Raw genomic sequence first — 22806 nt, 5'->3', positions numbered from 1 at the left:
AGACACACCAGCAGCTTGTGACTTTTGCTTGTCCCAGCTAAACCAGCGATACTTTGAAATGGCCAGGAGAAGCCGGACATGGCCCCTGGCTCCCCACACTGGTGCCAGCAGGGCCAGGGAAAGTGGGGACCCTCGGGGCATCTCCTCCCAACCACACAGCTAGGCTCTGCTGTCCACCCGGAGCCCACCTCCAGCCTCACAGCAGCCCCAGCCAGTATTTTAACTTCTCCTGGTCCCAGCACATCTCATGGCCGGTACCTTGGGCTCCCCAGCCAGAGCTGCTGCCCCAGTCACCTTTACTGAGGTGGGTCCGAAGGGGACAGGAGGCTGGTTGGGCTCCTTTCCCACGGGACCAGAGAAAACATCTGCTTGAGAAATGCCCAGCTTTTGACTTGTGGCTTTATTCCAGCTTGGGCTGCAAGGCTGCAAGCTGGGAATTCGGCAAAAACAAACTATTCCAAAAATGTCTCAGTGGGGAAAAAAAAAAATAATAATAATCATCATCATCAAAACAAAGCATTTCAACAATTCCCTGCACAATCTTACCCAAAATACCCCACCACATCCCTGCTGGCTGCCAGCTGGCTGAGACGAGACCTCCTCCCACTGGAAATGGTACCACGAGAGCCTTTTGGCACTGGGGTGGATGGATTTGGCCCGTCTGGGAGGCTGAGGGTCACTGCAAACAGCCTGGGCTTTGCAAGGACACAGGAGCAGGGAGGCGAGGGACATGCAGGCTTCTCCTCTCGCCCTGCGCAACCCCAGCTCTGTTAGAGCAGCCAAAACCTGCAGCCACCCTGCAAAGCCGCTGGTGGCCAGTCATCCCCATGGCCGTGGGCTCCTGCTGTGCCCAGGACCTGCCAGCCCTTCCTGGGCTGACCCCAGGCACCCTCTTGGTGCCCCAGGGCACTACTGTGCCCTCCCAGGGAGCCCAGAGGAAGGGGACATCGCATACCTGCCTTTTGCTGTCCCCAAAGCGTGGCAGCCTGAGCTGCTCCTGGACCGTCTGAGCATCTCTGGGCACTCAGAGAGAAGAGAGATTTACCCGCTGAGCACCGCACAAACTGCACAGCTTTCTCCACCGCCTCTCTCCCTGTGGACATCCCACCCATGCAGCCGCAGCAGACACCGGGAAGGTCAGCAGCTAGATCCTGCACAGTCCAGCCTGATGGGCTGCATCACGGAAAAAGAGCCCCTTTGCTCCCCTGGGTGCTGCAGAGCCCATCACAACCTGACCCTTCCCTCTGACCAAGCCTTTGATAAACAGCAGCAGAGGAAAAAAAGTATGGAAACCCCAGAGTGAAAGAAGCCATAAAGAAAAAACTCTCATATATGGGCCCAATCTGGACCCCCAATGGGCAGAGCTCACTTTGTAACAGCCCAAACCAGAACCCAAGCCTGGGGCTAGTACGCTGCTGAGGCTGTGAAAACAAGAAGCATCAAAACCCCCAGGTTCAGGCTTTTCCTGCAGCATTGAATTCCTGCACATCCTGGACTTCATGGATTAAATGAATCACCGTTAATAAACAGTGTTGGAACAAGGAGAACAAGGATCAATTTGAAAATGCATTTGTGCAACACCACCTGAACACTGCAGGAGAAATATCAGCCCCGCGACGTTCCCTTGACTTTCCACCCTTTGACTTTGCAAAGCTGTTTTGGGTGCCCAGGTTGGAAGGCAGCAGCAGAGGGGTCAGCAGGAGCTGTAGACCCTAGGGACCCCATGGCAGCCCCACGGCTAGGGACATTGGCTTCACCAGCCAAGCTCCAGACCGTGTGTGCCATGTGTCAGGACAGAACACACGTGGGTTTAATACAGGATCATGTTTAGAAGCATCTTCCAGCTGGTCATACTGCCCAGCGCTACGCAGCAAGCGATGGGTATGCTGCTATGACCAGGTTGGAGGGCAAACAAGCCAGAGCCAGACACCTAAAGAAGTATTTGAGTACCCTGAGCCACTCACAAAAAATAAAAATAAAATTTAAAAATGCAAAAATAAATGCAAAAAAGGCCAGGAGGGAGGAGAGAGCCAACTGAAATGGGACTACAGAGGGGTGCCAGGCGCAGACAAGGAAAGTGGGCCAGGTTCAGAGCTCCTGGGTGCAGACACAGCTCTGGATGGAACAGTTCCCCAGCATGGGAAGGGGCTCCCCACTCTGCCCCAGTCACTCAGGGTGGACAAACCCAACTGACCACAGAACCATCGGGCAACCATCTTCTCCCAGCCCCGTTCCATGCAACCTCACCCTAATGTGGGCAGCAGACGGGCTTTTATCATTTAAGATTGTTAACAATAATAATAGTAATAATCTGCAATACACACCTGACGTCCACTTTTCTCCTAAATGACAGCGTGGCACAGAGGAGAGAAAAATAGAGTCAGGAGAGAAGCTGAGATCAGAGACACCGTGCAAGCACAGGGGAAAGCACCCATGGAGTTGAGAAGATGTGTCCAGGCAAACAAGAGGGAGCTGAGCACTCATGGGGACAGGGGACCGGAGGGGACACAGCCCTGCGTTGGAGGGCATGGACTGGCCGGCAAGCAGAGGACATGGCTTGGTGACAAGGCTGCAAGGCAACGGTGCCCAGCAGCGGGACCAGGAGGACGCGGGAGCGGGCGAATGATCACCTCCAGCCCCGGTGTCTTTGGACAAGTCCCTGTGTCCGTGTGAGTTTTGGCACATCCCTCTTGGAGCACCCATCCCTGGGGAGAGCTGGCCCTGCCAGGGCTGGGCTCAGGGGCTCCGCAGGAGAGCTGAAGGTGGCAGCTCACCCACGTGGGCTTGGCTGCAGGGACAGGGACACTCACGTGTTGTTGACAATTTGCAGGCGCTCTCCTTTCTTGAAGGACAAGTCTGTTTCGGTCCGGGACTCATAGTCGTAGAGAGCCACGAAGGTGGTGACTCCACCTGCGACAGAGAGCACTCAGGTCGGGCACTGCCACCGGCGCTGCCGCGGCACGGCACTGGGTGCCCCTCGCCCTTCTCTCCCACCACCCTCCCACCCACCGATAAGACACAGATCTGCTCCCCCTCCAGCTCAGAGTCCCTCAAAAGCAGGAGACCCCCATCATCACAAGAAGAAGCTGGAACCAAACCCACAAGGACCCAACCGAGACCCTCCCCGCCCCACCGAGCCCCAGCCCACACTGACCAGCCAGTGCCCCAGCACGCTGTGGCGAGGTGACCGTGTCGGAGGTGTTGAAGCCTCCAAAGAGCTTGGACTCAGCGGCCATGGTCCCAAAGGAGCGGCTGGGAGTGCGATGGGCATCGGGAGCTGCTGCCTTGCTGGGCGTCTGCGAGGCCGGGTAGCCCCCGTGGTGGGCGTTGTCGGTGGGCTCCAGGCTGCGCCGGCGCTGGCTGGGGTCTTTGGGCTTGCTCTTGCTGCTCCCCATGGTCCTGGGCTGGAGGAGACAGAGAGACATGCAGAGGGCTTCTATTATTATTATTATTATTACTATTATATTATTATTATTATTCCCAAGGCTTGCACAACAGATGCCTGCCCACTAGGAAATGAAACAACCTCTGGAGTCTGTTCAAGCATCAGCTGCTGGAAAGTCTGGCCATCTTACCCTTGCCCTAGGATAGCATTGCCCCTCATTAACACCGAGCCACCTCCCGCATGGCTGCAGCAGCCAGCAGAACACCGGGAACGAAGCTGCTAGGGCACGCTTTGGGAGCAGAGGGAAGCACGCTTAGCTGCAGGATTGCAGGGTGAGGATGCTGAGTGCAGAGCCTGGACTGGTGCTTAGAAGCGTGGCTGTGGATGCCCCAGGGCCAGGCACCCGCTGTGGGCTGTAGCTCAGCACCCCATACAGCTACGTTTCCTTCTACATGAGGGTTTCTACCAGGGCGTGGACAGGAGAAGACAAGACCCAGACAAATATTCACAAATTTGCATTACTCTGACAGCAGAAATTTGGAGAACTCATAGCTGCATCACTCTGCGTGCTCAGGATGGGGATTTAAATGCTGAGGATGTTCCTGTGAAGTCCAAAACATGCAGCAAACAGGAGAAAAGTTTCAGTCAAGAGCTGTTTCAGGCAGTTAGCAGCTAAGGACCAAGGGATCTCCGCTTTATATATAGTCATGCCTTCCTTTCCACTCAAGATCGTGCTCTATAAATACCTTCAAGGTAATGATATAAATGAAGGAAGGGAATTATTTGCAGTCTCCAAAGATGGCAGGATACCCCGCAGTGTCCTGAAGCTATGGAAGGAAATATTTAGGCTAGATCACGCATGGCAGGAGGGAAAAGGGAGGTGGAGACAACCAGGGAGAATATCTCTGATAAGAAAAAACAGGCAGGGAAGGAGCAGAGGAGGCAGCCGCTGCCTGCGGGGCGTGGACCTGGATGCAGCCACCCACAAGGCTTTGCCGAAGGCTCAGCCTCACCCAGCAGGTGTTTTTTCTAAACCTTTCGAGAGAGGCTCAGGCCAGGCCTCCACGAGCAGGGCCAGAGCCACAGGGCAGCGCCAGCAGCCTGCACAGCCCCGGTGTCAGTAGGGCAGAGCCCCCTGGCTCCTGCTGCAGGGACGTTTAGGGGTGCCAGGCACAAGCTCTGCTCTCCTCCCAGCTCCCCTCCCCACGGCGGGGGCTTTGCCTGACGATCAGAGCTTATTTTCCAGAAGACCCAGCCTCCACCTACTGTTTTCCAGCTCCCAAATTGCACAGAGGACCAGCAGCATCCCCTGTCTCGCTTCCATGCATGTTTGCTTCAGCTGCAACTGTGCTGGTGGGATCAGACCCTGCCAGGGTTTGGGAGTCAGAATAAACTAATTTTTCAGGCTGGGTATGGCTACAGCAGCCACTCCGGTGGGGAGTGGAGCTGTCCTTCCTCCTACATAGGCAGGCGATGAGGAGGGACCAATGCCTCTATCTGCCATGGGACTCGGCCCACACATGTGTGCACCAGACGTTGGGGACCTTGGCGCAAAGGAAGGTCAAATATAAGCTTTGCACATGCAAATCATCACCGTCGGCGATGCAGAGGCAGATCCCGCAGCAAAGGGGAGGGGGTCTGTCCCGTAAAGAAATGCACTTCTAAAAGCCTGGTGCAGAAGATGCTAAAGCAGAACTGCAGGGGAAAGGAGGACCTTAGGAATGATGAGAAAAAGCCCCCACCGCTAAGGAAAGCGAACCTCCCCGACCCTCAGCCAGCCCTTTGCTCACCTCTGCCCGGGGGTCCGGCACCCGCTGGCGGTCCCGGGGTGGCAGCGGCAGCGCGGGGAGGAAAGTGGGGGCACGGCAGGGCTGTGACCACGCAGCTTGTGACTGCCCACGCGACCGTGAGCCAGGGCCGCAGCCGCTCAGAGTTTCCCCTGGAAGCAGCACTTCCCCAGGCAGGAAAACACCCCAGCCGGGGCGGTGGATTTAGCAGCACTTTGGGGAGACGAGCATCTCCCGAGCGCACCCTGTGGGGCTGCCAGCCCGGGTCGGCAACTGATGTATCAGTGTGCTGAGAAAAATCAGAGTGTAAAATAGTCAATATGCCTAGAGATTAGCCGGGAGCAGAGCATAGAAAGGGGAGGCTGGAACCCCCAGGCACTTCCCCGATGTCCCCAAAGCAGGAGGGGTCCTTGCCTTCACACCCGTTAGCCCGCGGGCACAGGACATGTGTCTTCCAGGCATGTTCCAGCCAGGGACGCCATGGACCATGAGTTCACTGCTCCCTGCATGGTGCTTTTGGGGAGGGAGAACACTCCAAACACACATCACGAGCTCCCAGCTTGCGCCTGGGTACTAACCCTCTTTGGCAAGGGCTTTGCTGGGTCTGCACTGCTCTGATGGAGCCCAATCCAGCCATCGGGGCTTTGGCTGCAGAAGCTGAAGATGGGAGAGAAGGAGGAGGAGGAGGAGGAGGCACAAGCCCATGGTCCGCTGAGGAAGGGGCTGCAGAGCAGTGAGGCCCACTCCAAGCTCTCCTGTTGCAAACAGCTTTGCACCTAAACACCTGCACACGTTTACTTCGATATGGCTAGTGCAAAATGTAAGCTGGCAACCCCAAAACACACCCAGAGGCACGGGCAGCCTCGCACTATCCCCACTCCAAGCCCCAGGTAACTCAGCCAACATGACCATGTGGCTTTAGCTCTGTGGCCACCCTGGGGGGGACGTTCCCCACCTGCCCCCAGAGAGGAAAGGGAAGCCCGAGAAATCCCCTGCCACCCCACATCACTGCCTCGGCAGCCGGTGAGGAAAGGGTGCAGATTCCCCCAGGAGGATGCAGGGGGCTGTGCAAGAGCCAGGCAGAGGAGTTATTAATGATGGCAGGAATGTGCTGTGCACTCGGGTCTCCAGGAGAAGAGGGGCCACGCACCAGCCCTGCCGACACGGAGAGACCCCCCTGCCTCCGGCAGAGCCGGCAACAAAACCCCCCCGGAGGCAAGGGGCAGAGAAGGAAGTGGGTGAACCCACTGCCTGGCCATGACAGCACCCAGCACACCCCAGCAGCATTGCTGGGAGCTGTGGGATAGCATCACAGTGGCCACATGACAAAAAATACCCACTGCCAGCAGCTACGCTGTATTTATCTCTAATGGACGGTATTTCTGCTCAGAGCTGCCAGCGTCCAGCCAGGGCAGCCCAGCTGATGTCCGGTGAGATATTTCCCCGTTCCTCTGCTTTTCCCAGCTGACAGCACTGGGATGGGGTGGGGGGGGGCTCAGCACCACTCCCCGTCCCTGCCGGTGCCTCAGCTTTTGGCAGGGCTTCCCCCCCTCAAGGCTTGTGCGGCAGCGGCAGGCTGGAGTGCGGCCAGCATCCCCGGTGCTCGCCTCCGACTGATGCGAGGCGGCGTACGGAGGCAGCTTTCCTGCGGCGGGGATTAGCACCCCGGGCACGTTGCAGCCTGCAGGAACTCCCCTGCTTTCCGCTCGGGGGGTCAGCGCCGGCGGCAAATCGCAAACCACCGCGGTTCCGAGTTGCGAGGCCTCAGGTCTGCCCCCGTGGGCCGGCCACGCCGTGGGGAGCACGAAGGGGTGGGAAGGACGAAGGAAATGTTCTGCCTTTTGCTCTTGCACCCAGCACCCTACCCACCCACGGATGCTCAAGGAACAAATCCAGCTGTTGCAGAGCACCCGGTACCCCAGATCTGAGCTCCCCCCAGGGGGCTGGGAGGTTTTCCTTTCTCCCAGGCAGGTTCAATCAGCAAAGCAGTCTGGTCCCCCCTATCCAGGGTTGTCGGAGATGCCTTACCAGCGCTTTCCGGCTACGGCCTCGCTGCGGGGTGGGGAGGGGCCGCCGGCGAAGTCAGCTCAGCTCCCGCCGCAGCCTGCGAGACAGAAGGGACGTCAGCACCCGCAGCAGCCGCCGCCGCCGTCCCCGCACCCCGCCACCCTCTCCCCCCCGTGCCACGGTCCGGTGCCCAGGGCTGCGGCTGCCTTCCTCCTCCTCCTCGCCATCCCTGCAGCGCAGGGCCGGCAGCTCACACTCGCTCGCTCTGATCTCTCATGTGTGAAGAGGGGACAATTCTCTGCTCCACTTCATCAAACCCACCCAGGGATGGGAGAGGAGGTGGCTGGAGCCACCCCGAGTGATGTCCCGGGGTGAGAGGGGAGTGCAAGGCACCCCCAGCCTGCTGAGGGATTTTTCAGGGGGGAAGTGAAGCTGGTTCCTCTGGATACACCAGCGTTTCCAGCCCTGCCGCTCCATCCCTGGACAGCTGGGACCAGTGGCAGGGAGGGTTGGCCACCAACCCGGGACCTTGTCCCCAGGGATGAGAGTCACCTTCTCCATCCCCAACAGCACAGATGTGCTACAGCATGAACCACGCACAAGGTCTGGGAGCACCTTGTGCTGCTCAAGCCCTGACTCAGCCAGAAAAGCAGAGTTCGGCCAAATTTTTCAAAAGGGACAGTTTCCTGTCACAAGTGTGTGTGGTGGGGGGACATTTGTCAGCAGCAGTGGCTCAAGGCAGAGCTTCAGGTCAAAAGCAGGGCAGGGCAAGGCCCCGCAGAGCTGGGGCAGTCACTCACCTGGCTCTGCCACCCCCTTCCAGCCCCCAGATCCTGCAGGAATTGCCCCTTCTCCCCCCCTCTCATACTGAAAAGGAAATCTCTCTCCAGCCAGCCCTGCCCACCCGGTGCCAGGCAGAGGCTTCAGCTACCCCCGAGGGGTTTCGGCTTGCCTAGCGCAGAGGGGATTGAGCCCCCGCAGCACCCCCAGCTTCATGGCCCTAAGCAGCATCCCAATGAGATCCTGTCTTGCTCCAAGGCTGGAGCCCAGGTTTCACATCTCATCCAGGGGGAACACCCCAGACTGACGGGGACAGGGCGGGCAGGTTTTTGCTGCCCTGCCATCTAGTTGCTGGGAGCAAGGCTGGAAGAGAGACCAGCCGCAGCCTCCTGCCTTTAAGCAAGGACCATGAGCCACAAAGGCGTAGCGAGGAGAGGGCCCACACAGAGACGGCAGCAAAGAAGAAATCACTGCTCTTCCCCCAGCACTGCCGGCTGCCATCACAGCCTCTGCTGCCCCAGCTGCCCCGATCCACTCAGCCTGTGCATTACCTGGATTATGGCATGCGGCCCCAGAGTACGCACACCAGGCTTGTTACGTTGAAAATGCCACGGCGTGATAGTGGAAACCACTGAGCAAACCTCCGTGGGGTCAGCGTAGTGCCAGGCAGCCACCCCGTGTCCCTCTAGCTGGGTGGGCGCCTGAGGCAGTGGCTGTCAGGTAGAGGATGTGCCACACCACAGCTTTATTTTGATGGTCTGCCCCTTCCCCCTGCTAATAAGTTTTGTCACTATTTTTAGTGCATTTGATTAGGATAATAAGCAGCAGCTGATTGACAGCTCTTTAAGACTTTGAATGGTTTGTAATTTGTGCTTGACTAATATTCACTAGCAATAATTGCACAGCGGGATGGAAGGTGGGGGAAGCTGCAGTCTCAACTCCAAGCTGCAGCACATACAAATAAGGCTGCGCCACGTACACACGTGGTGCCCGTGTCCCCGCCGCCCGTGCACGCTGTGCTGCTTGGGCTCCCGGGCACATGCTGTGGAGGCCATGGCTGTGTTTAGGCAAAATAGGACCAAAAAAGCCACCAGGGAAACCCAAACACGCCTCAGCCTGGGGTCAGCCACGCGCTGGGGTGGTGAGGTGCAAGGTCCTCCGAAGGGGAAGGGGCAGGTCCCTGCACAGCTGCCAGGCGGATGGATGCACTTGCATCCCTCACGCTCCCAGGTTTGGGTATTCGGTGGCTGAAAGCAGCTGCCGTGGCAGCAGCCCTGCACGGCCCAGCACAGCCCTGCCACCCGTTCAGCAGTGGGGCTGCGTGCCTAACCAGCGTATGGCTGGCCCGACCACGGCCAGGCTCAGGCAACCTGCCAGCACTGCCATCCCCACACGTCTCTGTGTGCTGCCAGGTTCTGCATTCAGGGTCTTCCCGGCCCCCCATTCCACCCCCCAGGCCACAGCTGGGCTGAGCCGCAGCCGGAGGAGAGAGTGCCAGGGCTGAGCCCAGCCACACACCCTGCCCGGGGCAGAGGCCGCAGCAAGGAGAGAGCCCCAGCAAGAGGCCACCCCCCCACCCCCCTCTCCAAAAGCAATTATAAATGAAGCACACTCAGCTGCACAACTCAGCTCGGATCAGATCACGGCACACGAGACAGCGGCGTCCCCATCCTCCGCCGCCGGCGCTGGAAATGCCGCCTGACCTGCCCAGCATCCCCGCTCCTCTGACACCCGCATCCCCAGGGCTTCTCTCCCCCCCACCCCCAAACTGACTGGCAAGTTGGGATGCAGGAAAAGGCTCGATCCCCTGCCCTACCTCCCCACAGCAGAGATGCCCTTGGAAGGAGAACAGCGAGGGGAACCACGGCTCTCCGGAGGTCCCGCTCTGGCTGTTTTCTCTTGTGTCCGGATCGCTCAAGGATACAATGGCCGTGGTAACGCCAGGCTGATAGCGGGTTGGCGGCGGAGGGGGAAGCGATCTTATCTTCTTTTCAAAGACACTAACAAAAGACACTGATTGGGAGCAGACAAAACACAGCAGCACGGCTTCTGCGAGGCAGAAGCAGAAACCTTGGGAAACGCCGCGACAGGCTGGGGCCCAACACCAGACACCGAGCCTTGGGGAGGGAGACATCTCCGGCAAAACAGGCTCCGTCCTTGGGGCTGCTAAGGAGCCGGGTGGGTGCTGAGCAGCACCGCTGGCAGACGGGATGGGGCGGGTGCTGGGGGAGAGGTGGGCGAGGGGCCAGGGACACCAGTGCCCACCCGCTGCCTGAGCAAGCCGAGCCGTGTCCCCGGCTCGCAAAGCCCCAGCGAGATTAATAATGGCAACTGTCTCACGCCAGACTGAAAAATGAAGCACGCGGGACGGCGGGCGAGACAAAGCAGCCTGGCGGCACCCAGCCCACGGCAGCAGGCAGCGGGGATGGGAAGGAGCAGAGAGCAGCAATCCCAAACCCACCCCGACCCGCTCCACCCCCCCTTTGTACACAACCGACCCTCTCCCAGCAGGACCGGGGTCCAGCCGGGCCAGACCCACTCAGGCCAAAACAGAAGCCGCCTACGAGGCGTGCCGTTAAAAACAGATCCCAGGTTGGAGGCCGGCAGGCAGCCAAGAGCCAAAGGGCGCTTCGCCGTCCCCCTGCGCAGGCAGCACGAAGAGGCGGCAGGGCTGCCCGCTCCAATCGCGGCACCCAGACGGGAGGTCAGTGCCGCAGCACCGCGCCGCGGGGAGACGGTGGCCGCTGCGCCAGGGACAATGAATTGCTGCTTGGCCGGCGCTGCCGTAACCGCTGCGAGGGTGGTACCCGAACAGCCAGCGCCCCGGCACCCTGTTCCCCTCCCTGCATCACCCCCTGCTCCCTCCCTGCATTTTGGTTAGAAACGCAGCCCCGGACACACTCTCACAGCGTTTTCCCCTTTGGTCCCAGGGGATGCTACTGAAGTTTTGCCTTCTCCCATGGCAAGCATCAAGGCTGGGGGCCAGCGAACAGCAGCACAGCCCCCAGTGCTTTGGGGAAAGCCTTGCTGTCCCAGCTCAGCCCACCATCCCCTCCTGCCACCTGAATACAGCAGGTCACCATGTCCCCCGTAGAAAAAGCAATTCCTGTCCCCTGTCCCATGCCATTGGGCTTTACTCGGTACAAAGAGGCAACACAGGGGCACACCTCTGCCCGGCTGGGACCAGCCCTGCTGCAATGAGTCTGAAGGGCTGGTGAAGAGGGGGAGCTGCTCCCCCAGCCCTGCATAACAGAGTTTGATGCTGTAGATCCTCTCCCTGCCCGGCTGACGCAGCGAGGGCACGCCTGGATTGTGCCTCCAGCCCTTCTCCTCCACAAGGACACTTGTTTCTCCCCTACACTGATTCCTAAAGCAGAAGGAGAGATGCAGAGATGCTCACTTCATCTCTCGGCCCCAATTTGGGGACCAGGGAAGCCGTGGGCAGGTGCCCCCGATGCTCCCCCAGGACCCCCACTTTGCCCAGCAACTTTATGTTGAAGGCAGCTGAGTTAAGGCACCCCAGCCCTCCCTTGCTTCCTCTGGCTGATGGAAAACTCGCCCAGATGAAAGGACTCGCTGGTGGAAGAGAGGGGAGGGCAGCACGGCTGCTGTGCGGGGGCCCAGCTACACACTCCCCACATATGTAAGTCCCAGCCCCTCCCATCTGACCCTGTCAACTCCCGTTAAATTTAAAACCATCTTAATTAAAGCTCCACAGCCCAAGCTAGCAGGGGCCAGTGGGTCACAAAAGGGGAAAGGATAATTAAATCAACCATCCAAATTCACCCCCCCTCAAGCATGGGTGAGAGTCACAGTCAGGAGCAATGCAAAATGCCTCCAAAAGACATGTCAAAACAGGGAGTTTAAAAGACCAAAACAAAGCCCTGAGAAGCACAAAAGCAGGTTCTAGATGTTTACCTGGCCAAGAAACTGGGAAACACCAAATACACACACAGGGAGCCGTGCAGGGAGCTCGAGCTCTCCCCACTAGCTCATCCCGGTCACAGGGCCGGCCCCTCGACACGCAGATTTTGGCTTGCCAGGGCGATGGGCAGAGGATCTGCCAACACCAGCGGCTGCACACAGCTGCAGGCAGTGCCCCCTCGCTACCCCTGCAGCACCTCTAAACCGGGCGAGGGCAGGGGCAGCCCGACAGTGGGCAGAGCAAGCACCATCTTGCGTAAGGCTGGCAAGAAAAAGTCACAAGCCTTATCTCCCCGAAATAATGCAACCAGCTGCCTGGAGTGAGCGGGATGTGTGGCAAGTTATGCTTGCTGGTGCTGAGCTGCCAAGTGCTTGGTTTTAAGCCTTTTCCTCCCCCAACGGGTGGGAGAAGAGAAGGTGGCCATTGCTATCGCCGTCACTGCACTGCAGCAGACCTGGGTACCGATGGGGCCACGTCTTCAGATCCCCCAGCACGCGGATGCGGGCAGCCTGGGCTGACCCACCACGATGCTCACCTATGGCCCCACGCACCAGGTCCCTGGGAGCCGGCAAAGCTGTGCACACTCAAAGCTTCCTCCAAGGCAGCAGGTTTTTAATGTCCATCACGGAGTGGCGCGGAGGGCTCCAGAGGGAGCTGGCAGAGTGCCTTTCCTGACTGGCACGCCACCGAGCAAAGCTTGTGGGAGCTCCTGGCACACCACTCCTCAGCATCACACACAGCCGTGCTGTGCGGTGGGTGCTGGGAGCTGCACGGCAAGCCGCTGCTATGACAAGGGAGTGTGAGCAGCCAGCGGTGCCCCGCCACCCCTTTCCACCTCTGTGCAGCAACAAAGCCACCCCAAAAATCAGGGCTCCCACAGCTCTGCCAGCCCCATGCCCTGGTCCAAAGGAGAACCCCTGGGTTCAGGGCGCTGCTAGGAAGTGTTCGGGGTCAGGAACGAAATGAAAGTCGATTCAAGGCTCCCGGAGCCCCCACTGCCTCCTGCTATCCATGCATGAGCGCTCTGGAAGAGCTCTGGGACAGGCGGAGAACAAACACACAGGTGCTGCAAACCCAGCCTGAGCCTGCTCTTGCACACACACAGGAAAGGGGAGCCACGGGGGGAGTGAGGAGCACCTCGCTTCCTGGCCAGCACACATCCCCCGTCCCTTTCTGCAAGGGCATCCTGGCAATGAGAGACGGGAAAAAAAAGCTGTCACACCACAAGGGGTGGTCCAGCACAGGAACAGGGGCTGGAGAGGCAGTGGGATCTCCAGCAGGAGATGCTCAAAGCTGGCTGGGTGCTGTGCAGCCTGACCTCACTGGCACTGATCTGGGCCAGAGCAGGGATGCCTACCGGTGCCTCCCAGCCCGACTCAGCCTGTGCTTCCCAGCATTCCCACCAGGACACCAGCCAAAGCCAGGAATTGCCCAACCAGCCCCAGTAAATGCTTTCCAAAGGCACACAAAACCTTTGGCCTACATTAACCTGAAGCTGGCTTCTTCGAGGCAGGTGATGAGGGCACCACTCTCCTGCCAAGACCAGGAAAAGAAAACAGAAAGGAAATGCTTCCAAGGGCGGGAGCGCCTGTGGGGCCAGGGAGCGCGGATGTCAAGCCAGGCCAGCACTAGGAGCTGGAGCTCCCATCCACTGGGACTTTCTGCAGCCATGGGGTTATGCTTCCCCAAAACAGCCCTCTAGCTCAGCACTGGGGGTTCAATGCCCCCCAAAATGTACATTTTAAATATTAGCCCTCAGGCATGCCGGCATCCGCGTACTCCTACCACCCGCCACCTAATTCCCCAGTTTCCCATGCCCCCATCACATCAACGCCGTTCCCATCCTCCTCCAGGTGAAGCACCAGGACGAGGGACCGGGCAGCCCCACTGCAGAGGGTGACGGAGATGCGGTGACACAAGCTAGCCTCTTGAGGAGGAGGGAAGATTTCTGTTCCCCATTTCTGCAGCGCCTCTCCCAGCGTGGCCAGCCTCAGGCTTCGGGAAACAAGAGTTTGCTTCTGCTTTCTGGAAGGGGACATCTGCCCCGGGTGCTCTCTGGGGATGGCCGTGCCGCAGCACCCAGCCCACCCTCTGGCCAGCTCCTGGGGAAGGGGCAGGTGGCAGCGAGAGGCTGATGTGACTCACGGGTGGCTCAGATCCGGCCAAAACGGTGCCGCCACCTGCGCGTGCCTGGGCTCGAGGACTGCCGCACCCGACAGCACCCAACAGCGCGGCAGCCATTTCACCCCCGGGCAAGGATGGCAGAGCAGGCAGGCGGCAAATCCCCAGGGCAGGGGGAGGGAAGGGGGCAAGGAACACGCAGGAGGCAGAAAAGCTCCGGATCTGAGCAAGTTACAACCACCCCTGGCCAGGCTGGCGTCACTGCTAAAACATTTCCACTTTCAGAGAAACCAGCCCATCCAGTCCAGTGAGGAGAGGAGCTCCCTGGGGCTCCACTGGCCCTCTGGGGCTGGAGCTGCAGCCCCACCAGCCCTGCAAAGGGGTCCTGCGGGACCCCCATGGCAGGAAACCTTCTAGCAACCCTCCTGACATGGAATAGGAACTGAAACACTTGCTGGTGAAAACGGGCAAATGCAGGGAGGGTATTTGCACCCTCAACACAAACCCTGTGGGGCCAGGCATCGCCCCGCTCCCGGCTGGGAGCCACAGGGGCTTGGCAGGACACACGCAGGGTTCACGGCAACAGGAGGGTGTGAAGGAGAAGCCAAGCAGAGACCAAGGGTCCTCCATCACCAATTTCCAACACTTCCCACTTTGCAGACCCCTGAGCAGTTCCAAACAAATAAGCAGGATCTCACACAGCGAATTTATGCTGATTATTGGCTTATTTTCCCGGGTTACTTTGGGACTCTGGGGCATTCACCTGACACAAGCTATGTGCTCTGGGGAACCACGGGGCCACCAGCCCTAATGCACACATGCTACAGGCGCAGCGGGCGGCTGCAGGTCAAGGCTGGGTGATCAGGATCAGCCTCCAGCAATGCGCGCTCAACTCCTGCTTTCACCTCCGCGGGCATGGATGGGACCGGGAGCAGCTCCCGCAGCAATGGTCACAGCCCAGGACCGTGGCTCTGGTCTCAGCACCGTCAGACCCCACACGAAAGCGTGCCCAGAGAGCCTGGATGTTGCTGGTGGCAGAGCCCCGAGAGATGCTGGTCCCCACAGCCACTCCCATCTGCACCACCAAAACAAAGCAACTCGCTCAGGATGCGTCAGAGGAAGCAACGAGGGAGGGTCTCGAGGAGCAAAAGGAGAAGATCAGCCAGCGCCGGACAGCATTTCCATAGCCAAAAAGCCGCGTCAGATTCCCCAGCCGCTCCTGGGGTGAGCACGATGCTCAGCAGCTCCACTGGAGCTGCCGGGAGAGGAGCTTGCTGGGAGGTGCAGCTATGGTGCTCGCTCTAAACAGCCCGAGCAGATGAAAAACAAAGAAAAACGCTGAGCTGGTGTCTTTTATCCCTGCCTCTCCTGGAGGGGAGAGCCGGGCTCCGCACACCTCCTGGCCCTGCACCGCTCACTGCAGCGGTGGTGGGGATCTGAGATGGGCTACAGGCGAGGTGGATGGGACCAGCCCTGAGCTGCCGACACCAGCCAGTGGTGTGGGACGAGCTGCTCGTGGACATTGCACCCTCCCATGGCATCTCTCCAGCCCTCGCTCGTGCTGCTCTTCCTACCCAAAATAACCACCCCGAGCTGGAGCTGCCCCCTTCCCTGCCCTCGGGCAGAGCCTGCGGGGATGGGATGAAGGGATGAAGGGACGAAGTGCATCTCCTCTGCTTTCCATAACCTGTGGCTCACGGTGGCTTCAGCACAGCCCACCCAGACCATGGCACGAGAGCTATCCCCGTCCCCAAAGTACCAAGAAGGGCTCAGATTAGTGTATGTACACACACATGCATGCACATCCACACACGGCTGTGCACATGAGCAGGCAGCCGGAGTGGGCAGGCAGCTCCCTGCAGCTCTTCTTGCCCGGTCCCAGCCACACACGCCGGTCCCAGCACCATAAGCCTTTCCACCCCACGCACTTCCAAACTCAACTGCCCGTAATGTTGGAGCATTAAACTCATTGTGGTCGCGGTGACTTTTGCAGCTACGTACGCACCCTTCCTCATCCCATGACACACTCCTCGCCCGGCGCAGCAGGGTGCTCACCGGCAGCTCCCCCTCAGCCATGCCAAGGCTTCCCGATCCTTTCCCTGGCACAGCAGGGCCCCGCCAACACTTGCCTGATGGGGGAGGGAAGGAAAGGGCCCGGCCAAGCAGGGAGCAACTCTGACAGCCTTTTTGTGTTGGTTTTTATTTTTTGCAGAAGTCGCCAAGCGCACACTTCCGTCCCTGGAGCATCCAGAGCCCAGGATGGCACTGCCCGATCCCGCTGCCGCCAGCACCGGCTGCAGCCTGGCGGCACCCCAAAACCACCAAGCTGTGAGGGCAGGTTTCAGCCGGGGAAGTTGGTGCCCAGCTGGGCCACAGTCTGGGGAGGAAGTCTTCAAAAACACTATCTGAGAGGCTGTAACTGAGTGGGTGAGGAAGGTGATGGTGCTTCATGTAGATCAAATTATATCTGCCCTGCCTAAGGAAGAGATTTGCCCATGGTGCAGGCATGGTGCAGGGCAGTGCAGCTGAGGTGAGGGAGGGGCGGGAGAGGGGGAAACTGAGGCACGCACCGGCTGTAAAGCCTCACCAACCTCCGACGGCAGCTTCCCAGGCGCTCCTGGGGGAAACTGAGGCACACAATGCTCCTTGCCAGGTGCAGAAGCACTGAAACCCAGACACAGTGCTGCAACCCCAAACTCCTGCTAAAGTGTGCCCCAAGGTGAGACGTTTTTAGGATCAATTTAGCACTGACCCAACCCCATCACGCTGCCCCCAAACTGGGGCACGGCCTGGGAAGGGGGACACTGCGTGGGAAAGGGGGCACATGCCTCCAGATAGGCTGGACTTGTTAACCTCAAGGTGGAGGGGGCAATGGCAGCACTGGGCTTTTACCTTCATTGCCCAGGTTTTTGCTGGCCGAGATTGCCAAACACGGTCGGGAAGGATGGGAGCAGCCACACCAGGCGGAAGCTATTTTTGCAGCACGCAGTCAGGTTTTCCTCCATCCATCCAGCCCTAACGCAGCAGGCTCAAGGCCAGCTGAAACCTCACGGTCACGGGAGCGAGACCAAAACAGGTCAAGCATGGGACGGGGCTGGGAAACTCAGGGGCAGCCTCTGAGACTTGCAGTGTGGGGAAGGAAGCGCAGCACGGCCTGAGTCACAAGTGTCCCCGTGTCACGCGTGGGCAGAGGCACCGACCCAGCAAGGCTGCTCGCCCTCTGCTGCGGACCCCAAAGCCATCCTGGTGCCCTCCTGGCGTGGGGGCCCACACGTGCCAGGCTGCACGCCTTGTCCAAACCTCCACCGGTTCCCTGGCTGCGAGGCGAGGGCAGGCTCACTACACACGTGCCCCATTTCTTATATTTTTGCCTTAAACAACCAGGGGCTTCTGTTCCTCAAATTCCTCCAGACAAGCCCGCGGATCCCGCACACCAGCCTACAGATATTTCGGATGCTGCATCTCCACCGAGACCACCTGGAGCCAAGGGGCTTGGGCAAATCTCTTTAAGGTCTGAATTAAAATCAACAACCGGCCCACCCTCTGCCCAGCGGCCAATACCCCGTGGCAGCCCTGCCAGCCCCCAGCCCTCACAAACACCTCCCCGCTCCGCAGCGAGGGCAGCCAGGAGATCCGTAGCCTGCAGGGAAGTCAGTGCAAGACGCAGATTTGCAGGTCCTGGTTCCTGGCCCAGGTTCAAACCACATTTGTTCCTGAAATCTGTTTCAGGGCTTTATTTTCAAAGCATGCGTGTGCAGAGGCATGTGCAAAGCAGCACTGGTTCCCGCTGCAGCCGGCGCCGAGGTCGCCTGTGCCAACACGGGGCCAAGTCGGGGGCCTGGGTGCACCCGAGCACCGACTGCAGCCCACACTGACATAGCCATGCTCAGCCAATTAATTATTTTTTCTTTCCCCCCTCCTAAGCACACAATATACGGGACTATCTCAAAGCTTGCCACCCATTTAAAAGATGAAGGACCAAAGGCATTATTATTTTTCTGAGGCCCACTTTAAAATAGCCCCACGATACACTGCACATTTTTTGCTGATGGGCGGAAACTTCAGCAAGATGCGAGCCCAGGGGAGTTAGTCTGCACCACCCACAGCTACAGGCAGTCAAAAAGAGGAGTTTGGACTGGAAACAGCTACAGTCCCCACTCCTGTCCCAGTAACAGCCATGCAAGGATGGTTATTTCCATCCAGAGGTTCAAGCTGCTCTCTGGGCATCAGATTAAAGGGATCTCTCCTGCACGGAGCAGCACGGGCCACGGGGACATGCCGCTGTCTGCCGAGGCCGTTTCCCGTGGCTGATGGGATGCACGCTGGACGTGTCTCCAGGCGGACTCCGGGGTGAGATGTGGAGTGCTGCGGAAGCGAGCTCAGATGGGAAATTGTGCCGAGAGATAAAGGAACAAGTTGGAAACCGAGCTGTAAAATAGACAGTACAGGAAACAATAGCGCTTCAGATAGGCTTTCAAATTTCCCCCAGCGATGCCAGGAGTACGGCGCTTTGTCCCAGCGATGCTCAGGGGTTTTTTCCCCCTTAGACACGGTGGGAGGAGGCGCAGACTGTTTGTTCACTCCTACCTTTTCTCTTTCAAAGATGTTACAGGCATTTGCTGGTCCTTAAAATGAGAGAGGTTACAGACCAAGTCCTTCAGGTCTCATTAGATAAGAGTTTTAGCTCTGTGATGACTTCAAAGGCCAGGCGTGATCCTGGCACCAGTAGCAGGGAGAGGCAGACAGGATTTTGGAGGCACAGCAGCCCCATGGTTCACCCCCTCCTCACCTCGGTGAGCCCAGCGAAACAGCTCTGCTTCCCGGGAGCTGCTCACACTGCTAAAGGCCATCCCCGCCTCAGGACTGCTGATGTCCCCTCTGTGCCACCAAGGCAGCAAAGGAGCCTGTTGTCTCCGCAGCAGAGCCTCTGCGTAGGTCAGTCACCATGAACTGCAGCCCTCTCTTCATCTCACCCCCCAGCTCCCTGGCCGGGGACTGGGATGGCCCTTTCTGCCTCCCCACGGTACCTCTATGATTTTCCATCACTCAGGCACAAAGTCATTAAAGGGCAGAGCTATCGTTAGGGCATCTCCATCACACAGGGAGCACTGCAAGGCCACTAACGATCGAGACAGGGAACATTGGACTTCCCTTAGCTGCTGCTGCGCCAGCCCATAAATAACCCCGTCTCCAAAAAAAAAAAAAAAAAAAAAAGAAAATCACTGGGTTGCGTTTTGGCAAAGCCACTGAGGCAAGGTGTTTGGAAGAGCCTCTGCCCTGCTGCTCCCGGGTCAAAGCTTGGAACCGGGAACCAACCCTCGATCTTTCAAGCAAAGGTGCCCTTCTCTGACAAACGAGCATTAACTGGCTAATGATTACAGAGATGCGGCTCCCCGGGGAGCCAGCATACAAGCCTCCTCTCAGACGCACCGAATGGCCAAGGTTTTGCTATGGGCCAGATCCTGAGCCAGCACGAAGTGGCGCAGAACAGCTGGCTTAGTGCAAGGCAGCCCAGGATCAGCCTCTCCGGCTGCAAAGGCGCTGGGACCAGTCCCACGGTGGAAATAACAAAAAGGATATTGCTTTAAAGTGCAACATTTCTGATGTCCCCCTGCATGTCCCCATCCTCACACCTCCCCAGAGAGCCCTGCCAGCCCCTCACCCTTGTTTGACCAACACATGATGCACGGGGGCCCCAGGCGCATGTTGAGCCACCGGGTGCTGAGGGGGGTCTCCAAGTCCGGCAGGGACGGACAGCTTCCATCATTAACGGCTGGACCTCAGGAGGGTTTGTCATGACTCGGTTCTCCTACCCGTGCACTGGTCACTGCTGGCAGCGGGCATCTCCTCGGCTGAGAGGAGAGGGACAAAGCCCTCCAGCTGCCTTCTGCCATACACCTCCTCCTCTGGGGAGCACCAGCCAGGCAGGGGGAAGGAAAAAAAAAATTAAAAAAAAAATCAAGTATTTTGTTGCCACCTTCCCACAGCTCAGTTTGCATACAGCACTGCTGGGTATGTGCTGTGCTGTCCCTGTCCCCGCTGCACAGGCAGTGCCGGCCCCAGGCAGGAGCTCGCCCCAGGAACCCCCCAGGCTCTGCACCCTCCACTGCCCCCAGCTCCTAATGCCACAGGCAGTGGGACCTGTCCTGGGGGGCCCCCCGGCTGCACTGAGCAGCCACATCATGTCCCTTCCTTTGCATTGCTCCTGGGGACCCAAGAGGACGAGTGAGCCAGTGGCACACACAGGATAGCACAAGCCGGTCACCTACGACCTTTACTGCTGCTCACCAGCACTGTGACCAGGACCAGGACTGGGACTGGAACCGGGACCACAGTCACCTCCTGGCCCCAAGTCCAGGGGGCTGAGCCCTGGCACACCACAGCAGCCGCCGGGGTGAGGAAGGGCCGGGGGAGGAGTGCGCTGTGCAGGGCCAGCAAAACGCGGGGAGATGCAGCAGATCCCCACTTATTTCCAGCGAGTCTCGCAGGAGGCTGCGCAGCTCCCCGAGGTGATGCTCGGTACCAGCCTGGACCGCGCCAGGCTCAGCGCCACGAGATGCCACCCCCGCTCCAGCCCCTGTCCCCAGCGCACACAGTCCTGTGCGGTGGGCCCCATCCCCGCAGGCCGCCCCCCCCGTCCCCGTCCCAAACGGCACCAGGATGCAGCACAGTCTGCCCGAGCTCCCGCACAGTCCCCCGGACAGCGAGCAGGGATAAAAGACCATCCCCACCCCAGTGTGGTTCAGGGTGAAACCCACGATGCTCTTCCGTGGCACTGGGGGCCGTGACGGGGACGGTGGGGACAGGCCAGTGCCACCGCTCGCAGCCATACACGGGGGTTGGATCGCCCAGGCTGCGACGGGGGAACGAACTTCCCGGCTGGATCAAGCCATTCATCAGGCAACCCGGGGCTCTGCAGCCCCCCGGCAGGCTGGAGCCAGCCAGCCCCGGCGAGGGGCACAGTGAGAAAGAAGCCCGGCCGGCCACAGCTCCCCAGGCCCACCGGGGCTGGACACAAGCCCCAGAATTACCGGTGAGCAAACACGACGAGGGAAGCGGATCAGGAGACATCAAAGCAGGGGGGCGATGAATATTTCATGTCCTGGCCTACATACAGCCCGGCTCTCCCCGCCCTGTGCTCCCGGGGGTCCCCCACAGCCCCCGATCACAACAAAGGGGAGTTGCGGGCAGGCACTGCCGCCCCGCCGGACCCCACGGCCGCCCCGCCGGACCCTCAGCATCCCCGGCTGGGGCCGTATCTTCCCCGCTAGACAGTGGCATCCCCAGCCAGACCCACAGCTGACCCACGAGAGCATGTGCATCCGCCGCTGGACCCACAGCCGCCCCACCGAAACCCACAGCCAGACCGCCACCATCCCCCGCCGGGACCCATAGCCAGCTCACTGGACTGCGGGCATCTCCCGCTGCCGGACCCACAGCCGCCCCACCGGAGCCCGGGCATCCTCGGCTGGACCCAAACTGCCGGCATCCCCCCATCGGACCCACAACCAGCTCTACCCGACCGCGGGCATCGCCGCGCCGGACCCCCCGCACCCGGATCCCGGCCACCCCCCCCCCCCCCGCCGCCGGACCCCCCGCACCCGGACCCCGGCCATCCCCCCGCCGGACCCCCACAGCCGCCGCCGCCCGCTCACCTCCCGCCTGTGCGCGCAGCGGGGCCGGCCCCGCCGCTCGCCTCCAGCGCTCGGCCCCGGCTTTGTCTCCGCGCCGGGGGCGCGGCCGCCGCCCCCCGCCGCCCCCGCCGCCGCCGCCGCCGCCGCCGCCGCCGCGCTGGGTGCCCGCACCGGGCCGAGCCGCGCCGGGCGCTCAGGGCTGCGCCGCCGGCAGCAGCAGCAGCAGCATCGCGCAGCGCCGCGGATCCGGCGCGCTGCTGCCTCGCCCGCCCCCGCTCACCCCTTCTCCGGGGCGGGGGGGGGGGGGCAACCCAGGGGAGGGGAAAAAGGAGAAAAAAAAAAAAAAAAAAAAAAAAAAAGAGGAATATGGCAGCAAACCGGAAACGGCGGATGGGGGAAAAAAGCAGCAGCCCCTCCCCTCCGTGGGGTTTGTTGATTTTTTTTTTTTTTTTTTTTTAAGGGAGAAGGCTCCGGCCAGCCGGGCTCCGCGGGGCGCGCAGCGGACGAGGGGCCGCCCTCGCCGCGGGCTCTGCCGCCGCACCCCGGCCCGCGGCGGAGGGAACCGCCTGGTCGCGCCGGGGACACGCGTGGGAGCGGCGGCCTGGGTCCTCTGTGCGCGTCGCCCTGCGCGGCCCCGCGAGTGAGGGGCTGGGGGGCCGGGGGGGGGCTCTGGGCTCCCCGCGGCGCTGCGGTTCTCCCACCCGAGCCCGGCGCTCCTCGCCCCGGCGGGCTGCGTTGTTGTGTTTACCTGGAAGCCAGAGCTGGGAACAGACGCGAGGAGTGATTTGCAGAGGGTTAAAACCCGGCTGGGTTGGGGTTTGCTTTATTGAACGGTTCTAACACACGGCGGACGGCAGGGAGAAACGCTCTTTTGTCAGATTCTGCACTTGAATCTGTGCATCTCCATCCCCAGGAGGGACACCTTGCCGTCCCAGGGGGCTGCAATCCACGTTGCCCCATCTCGGAAGTCAGAAGGAGGCAAAACTTCAGCGTTGAGAAAAACAGAGAAAGATAAACCACGTTCTGGACCTCCCCGGGGAACCCGGGGTAGCTGTGAGGCCCTTTGGAGGCAGCGCTGGCACGCAAAGGTGGCTGTGCCCCGCTGGGGCATCTGCCCTGGCTTTGGGTTAATACACCCCCAGGTCGCCCCTGCAGCCGGTGCCAGGC

The 22806-nt window shown here is 60.1% G+C and overlaps 1 protein-coding gene across 3 annotated transcripts in view; it reads right to left on the bottom strand.

Moving 5' to 3' along the window:
• Window positions 1–21773, bottom strand: part of SRC (SRC proto-oncogene, non-receptor tyrosine kinase) — a 31298-nt gene extending 9525 nt beyond the window's left edge. Inside the window, exons 1-4 of one of the 3 annotated variants that reach the window (XM_049816165.1) lie at window positions 21661–21773; window positions 7201–7276; window positions 3155–3404; window positions 2811–2910 (exon numbers count right to left, since the gene is read on the bottom strand). In XM_049816165.1, coding sequence (XP_049672122.1) covers window positions 2811–2910; window positions 3155–3395 — 341 coding nt within the window. In that variant the 5' untranslated portion in view covers window positions 3396–3404; window positions 7201–7276; window positions 21661–21773. The other 2 variants (XM_049816163.1, XM_049816164.1) reach the window with 2 other exon arrangements.
• Window positions 21774–22806: the final 1033 nt, after the last annotated feature.

The sequence above is a fragment of the Accipiter gentilis genome, chromosome 14, assembly GCF_929443795.1.
Source record: "Accipiter gentilis chromosome 14, bAccGen1.1, whole genome shotgun sequence".
Taxonomy (NCBI): Eukaryota; Metazoa; Chordata; class Aves; order Accipitriformes; family Accipitridae; genus Astur; species Astur gentilis.
This window is presented reverse-complemented; position numbering and strand designations above follow the sequence as displayed.